The 12,914-nt window shown below is 40.9% G+C and overlaps 1 protein-coding gene across 5 annotated transcripts in view; it reads left to right on the top strand.

Annotated features, from left to right (window-relative positions):
* The window catches only part of LOC124711137 (2-oxoglutarate dehydrogenase, mitochondrial-like), a 142,223-nt gene that overhangs the window by 28,690 nt on the left and 100,619 nt on the right, over positions 1-12,914 (top strand). For 3 of the 5 annotated variants that reach the window (XM_047241033.1, XM_047241031.1, XM_047241030.1), the window contains exon 5: positions 6,591-6,846. In XM_047241033.1, coding sequence (XP_047096989.1) covers positions 6,591-6,846 — 256 coding nt within the window. Of the gene's footprint in view, positions 1-5,907; positions 5,971-6,590; positions 6,847-12,914 lie in introns of all 5 variants that reach the window. The other 2 variants (XM_047241032.1, XM_047241029.1) reach the window with 1 other exon arrangement.

Here is a 12,914-nt window from a genome sequence, read left to right as displayed (position 1 = left end):
GTTTAAAATGCAACAGCTCATTCATTTTTTCATAAATTAAATAAATTCTAGAGTTTCATATACCTGTAAGTATGGTTTGTGTGCTGTCCAAAATTCATCCTAGAATCTCCCTTGCTTACAAAGAAAAGTGTACCTATAGCAACAAATACAGCCAGTAGTGAATGAAAAAAATGATGAAATTTCACATGAAAAAAAAATTATTTTGTTATGTTTTTGAACTTCCACTACTATGAGTGTGAATCCTGAATCCCTGCTGGTCATGCTGACAAAGTTTTACGAATTTATTTGTAAAAGTATAGACAATGGGAATTAAAATGTCCTGTGGTGCCTGTCTTGCTCCAAGTCGGGCCACTTGACATCCTACCCCCCTTAAGTGCCAGAAGAGAGAAAAACAATGATGGGGACAGGATTTAATTCTCTGATTTTGGGTTTGTAGTCTGATGCTTCTATTTGGACAGTGTACAGTGAATGAACCAGAGATTCTGCTGTACAGTTCATCATAAGGCTGCTTTCCATGAAAGCTGCAAGACTTCCTGATCTACATATACATCTGATATTTGGAGAAAGGGATATAAATATTTGAGAAATATGTTTTGAATGACTATCTTTTCACCACCCATGGCTGCATGTGTTTATGACAAATCCCACAATTGCAGTTTCAGCTTCATGCTATTATCAAGTGGTTCAGCTGTAACAAATAACTAATGAAGATTAAAGCTCAACATTTCGCAGGAATCGGATGTAGTTACTACGTAGTGTGTAAGTGAAATAATCAGAACTGACAATTGGAAAAAACTACTTAAATGCTGAAATACAGCAGCTGCCAACAAGATAAACAGAAATAAAGAACAGTAGATGTGAGTTTACATATCTCTTGTTGATATTTGTTGTACAAACTGCCTGTATAAAAAGCAAAATATGTCATGTTAAAAGAATGTGTCCTCCTGTTGTCAAACTGACAGACAAATAAATCAGTCTTTTGTAAGTTTACCAGTGTGTACAGTTAAAAATATTCTTGAGGAACTGACCTTTTGATGCCTACACATCTCATATCATACTGGTGGGAAACAGATGGCAGACAGCTTCAACATATTTAGAACAATGCCAAAGACCATACTGAAGGTGCACACAGGCATCATGATACATAAGCCTTTGGCATCATAAACAAATATTCTCTTGCGAGGAGCTAAAAGTTTTGGGAAAATGAGGGATACAACACTTTGTTATCTGTGGTAAAAAGCATTGGTCGATACATTTGAAAAAGAGTTAAAACACTACTTAGTCATGCAGAGACATATAATACTATGGTGTGCCTACAAAGCCTTTGCTATTACATAGGTATTTGAATGGTATATAAATTGACATGTAGTATATTACAGAGATATTGAGATACACAGTCAGGAGGTACGGTGCTGTAGGTGTTCACATGGAGCATTCATCTACCATTTCCCATAGTTTGGAAGACCAAACTGAAGTTATCCAAAAATCTTATAAGTATCTGTTTGTTCATTTAACATATTTTTCTGGACAAGTCTTAAGATGATCATATACTTCCATTTCCTCCCCACAATATTCATGGTTCTATATGGGAGGACACCTCTATATTGCCTGCTGTACGTTTACTCTCCTAAGATGAATGCTCAATATGGAGGTACTACTAATGTTTAAAATGTTTCGTGAGCCAATGTGTAACATTTTTCAAGCCTTATATTTAAGATATATCTTGTCTGTCTAATATATTCATTGAAGCATGTACCACAATGGATGTTATTGACTCTTGATTTATTGTTAGAATAACAAAATTGAAATTCCTGGGTTGGGCAATACTCAAAATTAGGGAGAGGCACCCACTCACCTCACTCACCTATAGCGGATTGATGTGTGGAGTGCAGAAACATTTAACAGAAAACAGTATTCACACTAGCTTTGAGCAATAGCTCTTTTTTCTAGCAAAAGTACACACATTCACATACAAACACCCAAACGCACACTCCTGTGACCACAGCAAGTGTAATTATTGATATTAGATTATTGAAAGCAGTTGACTGAGCTGACAATGAGGGTTAGTGGGAAACAGGCAGATGACTCTGCAGCTGCACAACAAGACAAAAAGTGCACAGAGAGTACAAAAAGAGAGAATGGGTCGTGGAAACTAAGGGGGGGGGGGGGGGGGGTGACAAGAGGAAGGTGAAAGTGAAGGTGAAGATGAAGAGGAAGTGAAGAGGAAGAAAGGGAGGGGAGAGAAGGGGGGCTTGGAGAATACATTTTCTGTTACATGTTTCTGCACTTGATATACTAATCCACTATAGGTCTATTTTACATATTGATTTATTGAAAGGTTCTCTTTCATTAAATCGAATTAGCTTTTGTAGAGGGTTGTTGGTTAGGAATTTAATTCCTGATTTTGCATTCTTGAATGTTTCGCAAATTTATCTGATTTTCACACAATGGTGTAATTTGGGAAATGTTAAGACTCTCATTTTATTACCTAGTTGTTATTAATACGAATAGGAAAATCTTCTACAGCCAAGATCGCATGGTATTTTTATTTTATTTCACAATGACCGGTTTCAGCATATTGCTGTCATCATCAGATCTTTGGAAAATTCTTATTATGGACCACTATGATACCACTTTCCACTTGCAGGAAACATCATCATGTTGGCTTGTCAAACACACAAAAAGAATACATGAAATATGCATTGCACCAACTGTGTGGTCACAAGTGCAGGTAAACACATACACAGTGAAGTACTAGCCCAAGCATATCCAAAGAAATAAATGTGATCATATTTTCAATTTGCATCAGTATTCAGTCATTCACTACACATACTCCTAACCTTATCGGTGGGAGGGAGGTACAACAAAAAAAAAGCTCTTTTGTATGTACCTGGATGGCAAGACTTATTGTTAATGTGTTTCATAAAATAGTTTTGATAAAATCGGTGTGAAATGAATCTTCTTATTCAAAAGTCTCACACTGAAATATTTCTGACCATTGTCAGTCTGTTGCTTCTGATTTATGCAGGAAAATTTCCGATTAATTAGAAACTTTTACTTTACTGTAGGGGTTACTTTACTGTACCAGATCCTGACTCCTACAATTGTCAGGAGAGAGCGGGGCAGGATGTGGTGTTGAGGTCCTAGTTATGCTAATGATCACCAAGAAAACATCATTAACAATAAAGTGCCACACACAACTAGGCCAGTTGAGTAGCCTCTTCAGGTGCAGAAGGCAGGCGTGCTCTCATCCCACAGTATCACCAACACAACGAAAAATTGTGTGATGGCTGCTACGTCACAAGTGGCTGTCAACTGCAGAATCTCCAGCTCTGTGTATCGATCTCGAAGGGCTCTCATGGTTGTCGAAGATATGCACTCGGGCGTCTAGCCCCTGGTCTACCTGGAGTACTCACTGGCATGCAAGGGTGGCTGTCACTACCCATTTAGGAAACAGGAGCCAGCAGCATTGCTGTCTGCCACAAGAATGGGAGGAGCAGGAGCGGTGCCCACTCACTTGAAGCAGATGATGGACAGTGTCCAGGCTTTGTAGGTAAAGCCTCCAGCATATCTGCAGGATGATAGCAGCCTCCGCACCTGGTAAGTGTGGCCTCGGAAGCTGTCAGTGCAGCTGGCAGCAGTGGTGTCCTTCCAGCCAGACCTGTGGTTCCATAGGCAATTAAAGACAGCTAGGTGTGCCGAAGGTTGAACTCCATAGCCTCCCATCTCATTGGATAGCTGCAGCTGACACAAGGGCCAAGACTACTCACTGGGCAGTCGGCACTCATCAGTCAGGTATTTATTAAGAAGGGTGGTGTCATTATGTTAGTGTGACCCATGCGCTCTGCAATGGAGGAATGGCTATGACGTGTGTCTCGGTCTTACTTCACTGTCAGTTCTCCTAGTGACTTCAGACTTTCGGAACTTCACCTTTCAGAGGCTCTTTTTTGCTAGCTCAGCACTTGTATATTTAAAGTTGCATTGTACTTAGCCATCTGTAAGAAACTCTGCTTTTTCACTAGTATGATGGTATCTCTCAGCTTCCATGATATCATTATGTTTTCCTAGCAGATTTTGGCACTTGGTTGTTCCCGTGTTTGCTACAAGCCACTCAGCATTTCCACAGCTGGCAGTCTACTGGTTATTAACACTGGCAGTTCGACTTCTGGGAGCTGCCAAGGTAGAATTTGGATGAATTTTTAGTGTCCACCAGGGATACTACCCTGGGAGCAACATTACTGTGGAACAGATACCTGTTGGAGACTTCTAATACAGTGTGAGAAGGAACTGAAATATTTTTTAGTGTTTGTTGTGGCAGTGATGAAGTATAGGCACACCATTACAGAAATAATCAAATGTAGTGAGGAGATTTCTTTGTGTTGACAAACAGGTTTTGTAAGTATTGTTTTGGCAAATTAATTATGAAGGAGAAAAGTAGACTTAATAGCGCTGTTAGGGAGGAAAATAAAAAGTCCATAAAGAAAGTTGCAAGATGAAAGATGACAAGACTTGATGTTGCTGAGCAGTTGCTATGATGACAAACAAAGTGCAGCAGAGAGCTCTGGCGATGTGGCAGAAATTAAGTTTGGTGGGTGGTACTGTGATGCATCTGTGTTGTTTTTCTTGTTTTGTGATCCAAACCAGTAGTTGATTAATGGCAAAATTACACAAGGATTTTTCTGAAAACATTTTATACAATTCGTGTTCTTACAGATTTGAAGAAAATATCAATTTGCTGGTTTGGTGAGCTTGAAACGTCGTCACACATTATTGGGATGGGCTTTTGCACTGTCTGGGTGAGAAATCAGTCACCCAAACACCTGGCAACAATTGTTCACAGGTTTAAGTAGTAATCAAAGCAAATCCAGTCTTCATTGCATCAGAACTTAGTGGAAAGCCCTCACAAAATATTAAAAACTGTAACAGTAGTGAAGGATATTCTACACACCATTCGTCATGTAGGTGGCCTCTTTGTAAGAAAGAATGATGGCTGTCATGAGTCTGTTGGTTACATAATGAGTATTACTGCATTGACACTGTACTCAAGAGATTATTAACAAAGTGAGAATTTATGTTGTCACTTTATTTGATGCAAACTCATGGGACCACCCGGACTGTGCAAATTCAATATGTTGTTGCCTGTGTTGATGTAGTTTTAAGGCAAGTAGTGGCTCATATCCTGATTCAGATAAACACCTGTAATGTTACATGGACCACATAGATACACGTGTGTAATGTAGTGTGAACAATGTTTAGATACACGTGTGTAATATAGTGTGAACCATGTTTAGATAACACACATGTAATATAATCTGTGACTAGTTAGTGGTCCTACAGCAATTTTTTGTTCGTTATATTAATTTGTACATATTTAAAGCAAAGGCTTTCATTGTATCTTTAGCAGTTTACATAGCTTTGCATGATACATATTAATTACTCTAGTGTTGCACACTAGTAAATGCAACATTTTCTCTTTCATGTTTTTGTGATGCTAGTTGTAACAGCAGTTTCTTTTCTGTCTGCCTACAGTGCTTAGCTCTTACTAATTTGTCAACTGTTGAAAGCAATTGGTGTCTGATGAACATAGTCATAATTTGCTTTCTACATCTATATGACTACTCTGCAATTCACACTTAAGTGCCTGGCAGAGTTGCTTTTGGTCACAGGCTACTGACTGCTAATACATAAAAATGCAGCTAAAGACTATGTTAACCATATAACTATTCAAATTTTAATCTCTTTCTTCGGATTATCCCCCTGGTTTTGGGGAAGCATGGGATAAAATTTACAAACACTGTTTAAACTACGAAAGTGCAAATATCTTGACTTCCATTACCAGTTGCTTCCAGCAGTCCTGTTGTTTGCTGATTTGATTGTGGAATGTTGATGTTGTAATGTGTTGTTTAGGCAAGCGAGCAAGCACCACTTATTCTCAAGATCTGCAGCGGAAAGTGGCTTCGATGATGGAAAGTACGTACCAGGGCCAATTCAGAATTATTCCTTCATACACCATTGCCTTCCTGCAGTGAATAAATCACATTTAATGTTAATATACGTCTAAACTTTGCTAACTTTCTCCATAAATAATTAATTTAAACACACATTTGCACAGCACAATAATTGTGTTCTGATAGTACCACTTGATGTGCAATTGCTTTTAACATTCTGCAAATTTAGTGCCACAACTTAATTATGCATGAAGCTTGTTTGTAACCTGCATGTTTTGGGTTATGGTAATGTATGATTGATATTACCTTTTAGGTTTCAAACTTCATCTTGTTGTTGGGAATGCTACAATTCTGCTTCAAAATGCTCTGTTTAGTGCACAAAAGCAACCTTTTATATAGGGATGTAATTTTTAACCATTGAATATGAGAAATTGATGTTTCCGGCAAAGGTGTCACCTCTTGTCTGTTTTTTTACAGCTGTTATGGAAGGCAAGATCCATGTAGTTGAGGGTGAAAGTAAGAGTGTTAGCTTTGTGATAATGACCACTGTGGATATATAAATTTATTAGTTATAGTTATAAGATTGATATTTTGAGTGTTTTGATTGTGAAACTAATCTTCAAACGACCTGCTTTCATACAGAGGAGACCGACATGGACCGTGTTTTCAAGCTGCCCTCAACTACATTCATTGGTGGTAAAGAGAAAGCTCTTTCTTTACGAGAGATCCTGAGAAGACTTGAAAATGCCTACTGCCGTCACATTGGTGTAGAATTCATGTTCATAAATTCCCTGGAACAGTGCAACTGGATACGCCAAAAACTGGAAAGCCCTGGTGTGATGGAAATAACGAATGATGAAAAGAGGCTTATTCTTGCAAGACTCACTCGAGCAACTGGGTTAGTGGATAACTCTTTCTATAATTATTGATAAAATAAAGTTTTCTATGTGGAACCACCATTCACATATTAAAAATTAAATGCTAAGCAATCAAAAGGTCACTCAAAACTAAAGAAAGGGAATACCATCAAATAGTAAACACAGAGGAAGAGCATAAAAGATAGGACAGCAGGAAGAACAGAGGAAAGAGACTAGAGTTTGTGTGTGCGTTAGTGCATATGAGCTAAATGATTAATGGAAAATCTCATATAATATGTGAAACAAATACTAACAAAGAGATAGAGGGGCTGGCCAGTACTTACCTCAGCTCAGTACAGCCGATAGATACACATAAAACAGAACTGAAAATTTACATTCCTAGCTTTCGGAACTTTGTTCCTTCATCAGGGAGGAGAGAGGGGAAAAAAGGGAAGAAGGGAAAGTGGATTCAGTTACTCACAACCCAGGTTATGAAGCAACAGCGAAAGGTAAACAGGGAGGGTAGCAAAGATGGAGGCATGGTTGTCAGAGGGAAGCCAAAGATATTCTACTGTAAGTACTGTGCCAGCTTCAAACCAAAGAGGATGTCATCTATGGCACCATTTGTCAAAGCTGATTAGTGGTATCCCAATCTTCAGTAATGCCCTGTAATTATTATTTGGAAGCCTTCCTCTTTATAGTGTTTTCCTCTATAAAGTGTTTAGAATTTGTGGTCCTTTGAAAAACGTTATATAGAGGTTTCACTGTATTATGAAAAGAATAAAATCAAAGAATGGCAAATCCAGGACGAAATAATGACAATATTATGAAAAGGATAGACTGGTACTCAGTTAACAGTCTTTTCATTGTGCCTTTCTGCACCCGAATGTGTCATCTTTAAGTTGAGTAACAATCTATCCTTCTCATACTATTGTTTTAGTGTACCGAGGGAATGAAAACTGACATAGAAGTTATGACCAACACACATCTCACCTGCTCCACTGTCCTCAAGATTGCATATACCTCAACGTTGTGAACTGTGAATTCTCTTGGGATGGACACGGTCTAAAGAAACAAGCTAAGTTTGTCCAATTGCTTAGGAACATTAGAGGAAATTAGTAATTTACTGTGGTTCTGGTACAAGATATTGTGAACACACAACTTTTAAATTAAATCGTGGGTTCACCAGCCCAGCATAGACGTTGGTGTGGAGCTGGTTCTTCAATTGCCTTTAGCCAGCCTAATCACGCCATGGTGGACAGTATCAAAGGCATTTAGACTTCTGTCTCACTGATCAACACAATTGGAAAACTTAACCAAATCAGGACAATACAAAAGGCTCCATAAAATTGGTCGAGATGTGCTCTACCTGTATTCTTAGACCTATGACTAAGGCACTTACGAAAGTTCAGTGCATAAGGAGAGCCCGTTTTCAAAACTTGCTGATGCGATCCTGGTATTTACTTTAAGTAATTTTGGGAAACCTGATAAAAGCTGAATCAAAGTGGTTACATGTTGGTTGAAATGCTGCCCCTTTTAAAGCGTCTTCAGTTTCTTCAGCGTTGTGCTACCTAGATTGGACAGAAATCTCAGGGTATCATTCACCTTGTTCACAAATACGGTCTTCCTAACCGTGCATACTATGATTTCATCGGCAATAAGAAAGGTGGTAGCACCCATTCCACTCCAAGAAATTTTCCTGCTGAAACCTTACTGCAATTCAATATTTCCCCCAAAGCCCCATTATGGAACTAAGAATATTATGGCCCCAGTGGCACCACAAGCTTTCTCCAGACTAAGGGGGGGGGGGGGGGTAGGAACATTGTTGTTGGACGGGGAGGAATGTATTGCTCAGGAAATCTGTTTGTGGACAAGGTCTGCAGGATAGTTGCGGGAGAGGAAAGCACTGGTCAGGTTATTGGTGTAGTTGTTGAGGGATTCGTCACTGGAGCAGATACGTTTGCCACGAATACCTAGGCTGTAGGGAAGGGAGCGTTTGATGTGGAAAGGATGGCAGCTATCAAAGTGAAGGTACTGTTGTTTGTTTGTGGGTTTGATATGGACAGAGGTGTGGATGTGAGCTTCAACAAGATGAAGGTCAACATCCAGGAAGGTGGCTTGGGTTTTGGAGAAGGACCAGGTGAAATTCAGATTCGAAAAGGAGTTGAGGTTATGGAGGAAATTAAGGAGTGTTTCTTCACCATGAGTCCAGACCACAAAGGTGTCATCTATAAACCTATACCAGGCCAGGGGAAGCAGCTGTTGGGTCTTCAGGAAAGCCTCCTCCATGCGGCCCATGAAGAGGTTGGCATAGGAGGGAGCCATCCTGGTTCCCATGGCCGTTCCCCTGATTTGTTTGTAGGTCTGGCCTTCAAAAGTGAAGTAATTATGGGTGAGGATGAAGTTGGTAAGTGTGATAAGGAACGAGGTTTTTGGGAGATCTTCGGGTGGGCGTTGGGGAAGGTAGTGCTCAAGGGCAGAGAGACCATGGGTATGTGGGATGTTTGTGTAAAGGGATGTAGCATCTATGGTGACAAGAAAGGTTTCAGGTGGGAGAGGAGTGGGAATGGATTTGAGGCGTTCTAGGAAGTGGTTTGTGTCTTTGATGTAGGATGGGAGTCTGCGGGTGATAGGTTGTAGTTGCTGGTCTACCAGAGCTGAGATACATTCGGTTGGGGATTTGAAGCCTGCTACAATCGGATGGCCAGGATGGTTCTCTTTGTGGATTTTGGGTAATAGGTAGAAGGTAGGGGCACGTGGCTCAGGTGGAGTGAGTAAGTCTATGGAAGCCGTTGTGAGGTCTTGTGAGGGACCTTGGATTTTTAGGATTTTTTGCAGCTCAGTCTGGATGGAGGGAATGGGATCCTGGGTAACAGCTTTGTAGGTTGAGGTGTCGGAGAGTTGACACAGTCCTTCTGCCACATACTCCACACGGTCAAGTACGACAGTTGTGGAGCCTTTATCCGCCGGGAGGATGACAATAGAGAGGTCTATTTTCAGCTCCTTAATGGCACGGGATTCAGCTGGGGTGATGTTGGGGGTTGTCGGGATGTTCTTCAAGAAGGACTGGGAGGCAACACTGGATGTGAGGAATTCCTGAAATGTCTGCAAGGGATGGTTTTGGGGGAGGGGAGGAGGATCCCTTTGAGAAGGCAGTCGGAACTGTTCTAGACAGGGTTCAACACTGGGTCTAGTACTTGGGGGCTGTGTTTGGGTAGTGAAGTGATATTTCCAGTTGAGGTTCCGGGTGAATGAGAGGAGATCTTTAACCAGGGCAGTAGTGTGGTTGAATTTAGGTGTGGGGCTAAAGGTTAAGCCTTTTGATAGAACAGATGTCTCTGGAGGAGAGAGGGATCTGGATGAGAGGTTTAGGACTGAATTGGGACTGGTGATATTTGGCATTTGACTGTGGTTATAGTTGAGATTTGGTCTGTGTGGGGTATGTGCTGGGATGGGGAGATTGAGTAGGGTGGCTAGGCTAGGTTTGTTGGCTATGAGGGGGGTTTGTTGAAGGTTCTGTTGTGGTTGGTGTTTGTGAGGGATAGGGAGAGGGACCCCACTTCTTAGGTGTTGCACTAGCACTGTGGATAGTTTTTTCAGGTGGTGTGTGGCATGGAACTCAAGTTTGCAGCTGGCTTCTAGGATGATGTTCCTCAGTGTGTTCTCCAAGCAAGGGTTTGAAAGGTGGTGGACTTTGAAGAGAGATAGGAGCTGTTGGGAGTGGTGGTTACATGAAGTAGTGTAGAGATTCAGGACAAGTTGGGTAAGGGCTAAGGATTGAAGGTTCTGGAAGTCCAGGAGAGACTGGTGGAAGGAGGAATTGCACCCGGAGATGGGAACTTTTAAGGTAAGCCCTTTGGGGGTAATTCCAAAGGTTAAGCAGGACTGGAGGAAAAGTATGTGGAATTGCAGTTTGGCTACGGTGAATGCATGTTTCCGGAATGAATGTAAATAATGTGGTATAGGATTAGGGTACATAGTGGGTAACTGGTGGGTAGGGAAATTAAATAACTAAAGTTGAAATAGTAATTATAAGAAGGACTAAAACACGGAGGGAAGGACGAGAAGAGTTGCCTTTCGTCACCCCCCTAACCTCCGCAACATCCTTGTTAAACCCTACAATATTCCCAGACTACCTTCTCTACCCAGCGGTTCCTACCCCTGTAACCGACCCCGCTGCAAAACCTGCCCCATGCATCCCCCCACAACCACCTACTCCAGCCCCGCTACTGGTAAAACACACACAATTCAAGGCAGGGCTACGTGTGAAACTACACATGTCATTTATCAACTGACATGCCTGCACTGCACAGCCTTTTACATCGGCATGACAACAACCAAACTGGCTGAGCGCATGAACGGACACAGGCGAACTGTCCGCCTAGGAGATGCCCAATACCCAGTAGCGGAGCATGCCCTCCAGCATAATTCTAGGGACCTAGGAACCTGCTACACCGTATGTGCCATTTGGCTTCTCCCACCCAACACCAGTCCCTCTGAACTACGGAGATGGGAACTTGCACTCCAACACATCCTTTCATCCCGCCATCCCCCTGGACTGAACCTACGTTAAACAACCTCACTCCCATTCACTCTTCAGTCTTCTCCTCTTTCCCTTTCCTCTTTAGCCATTCACGCATCTTTTCATCCTACATAGTTGTGTTTATCTTTATACTATATACCTCTTTACTTCTGTATGCATCCTCTTTGGTTTGAAGCTGGCACAGTACTTACAGTAGAATATCTTTGGCTTCCCTCTGACAACCATGCCTCCATCTTTGCTACCCTCCCTGTTTACCTTTCCCTGTTGCTTCATAACCTGGGTTGTGAGTAACTGAATCCACTTTCCCTTCTTCCCTTTTTTCCCCTCTCTCCTCCCTGATGAAGGAACAAAGTTCCGAAAGCTAGGAATGTAAATTTTCAGTTCTGTTTTATGTGTATCTATCGGCTGTACTGAGCTGAGGTAAGTACTGGCCAGCCCCTCTATCTCTTTGTTAGTGCATATGAGCTGTTAGTTAAATTTTAATTACACACTACATGATGTGGAAGTAGTCTTGTTCTTCTATTACTTGCATCCTCATACTCATTCCTCTCCCTATTTCCCTCTACTCCTATTGACAAATGCTGGCAGGGGGAAAGACTACGTTAACATGTCTTATATCATTTAACCCTTTCATTGCCCTTTGTATGTTCTTGTTTCATCGATATTTTCTTCTCTGGTTCTGCTAATGCAGTAAATTGTTTACTGGAAACACGACTGAGGGATAGGCTCTTGCTTACTACTTGCTACTACAATAATATGTCTTTAGTTTTTTTCTTCATCCAAGTGCCAATTGTTTTCCTGCCTCCCATTCACTGAGTGAATGTTGTATTTCCTGTAACCACAAATTCATTGGTGTCAATGAAGAGGTAGTGTTTTGAGATGTTTGAACAATAGCATACAATTGAGGTTTGTGAACTAACATCACAGATCATGCTGACTGCTCTTGTTGGGCTAAGAATATTTGTTGTGAATGCGTAGAGCTGACAAAATGTGACCTAGTTGTTGGTCATTACAGCAGAGTTTTAAAACATCATTCACATTTCAGTTTGTGACAGTGGGGATTATTCCTTCAATGAAGATAACTCACCTTCTGCTACAAAGAAAAATGTCAGTGAGTTCTAATAATCTACAAAGTTTGACTCCATTTATTGTTTGATCATCGTTTCATATAATATTTCATTTTTCTGGGAGTCCATTGTCAGTAACTGCATGCACTTTATTTTGTGGTAGTTGAGCAACAGTAGTTATCTGTAAGCCATAAGCTGATATTAACAACACTCCAGGAGGACACTTAGCACGGTTGTTGATGTTTGTTTCAACAAAAGTCGCAGTATGGCGTTCACTCTCGCTCTAAGGGACGCTCTATGCTGCTTGTATTTGGTGAGTAATGATTACCGTGAGATACATGCTTTATATCGTTAAATCAGTTTCTTTTCTTCCTTTCATAGTTTTTAGTGTGACCTTTGCCTTTCCCACTACTAGTTTGCAGTGTAACCTTTGACTTTTCCACAACCTGAGTTGTACTGCTACCATATTTCATGTTGTGAGAATAGGTGCAGCTTCATA

This window comes from Schistocerca piceifrons, chromosome 8 (genome assembly GCF_021461385.2).
Source record: "Schistocerca piceifrons isolate TAMUIC-IGC-003096 chromosome 8, iqSchPice1.1, whole genome shotgun sequence".
In the NCBI taxonomy this organism is placed as follows: domain Eukaryota; kingdom Metazoa; phylum Arthropoda; class Insecta; order Orthoptera; family Acrididae; genus Schistocerca; species Schistocerca piceifrons.
Note: the sequence above shows the minus strand (reverse complement) of the source record. Positions and strands in the feature narration are given on the sequence as shown.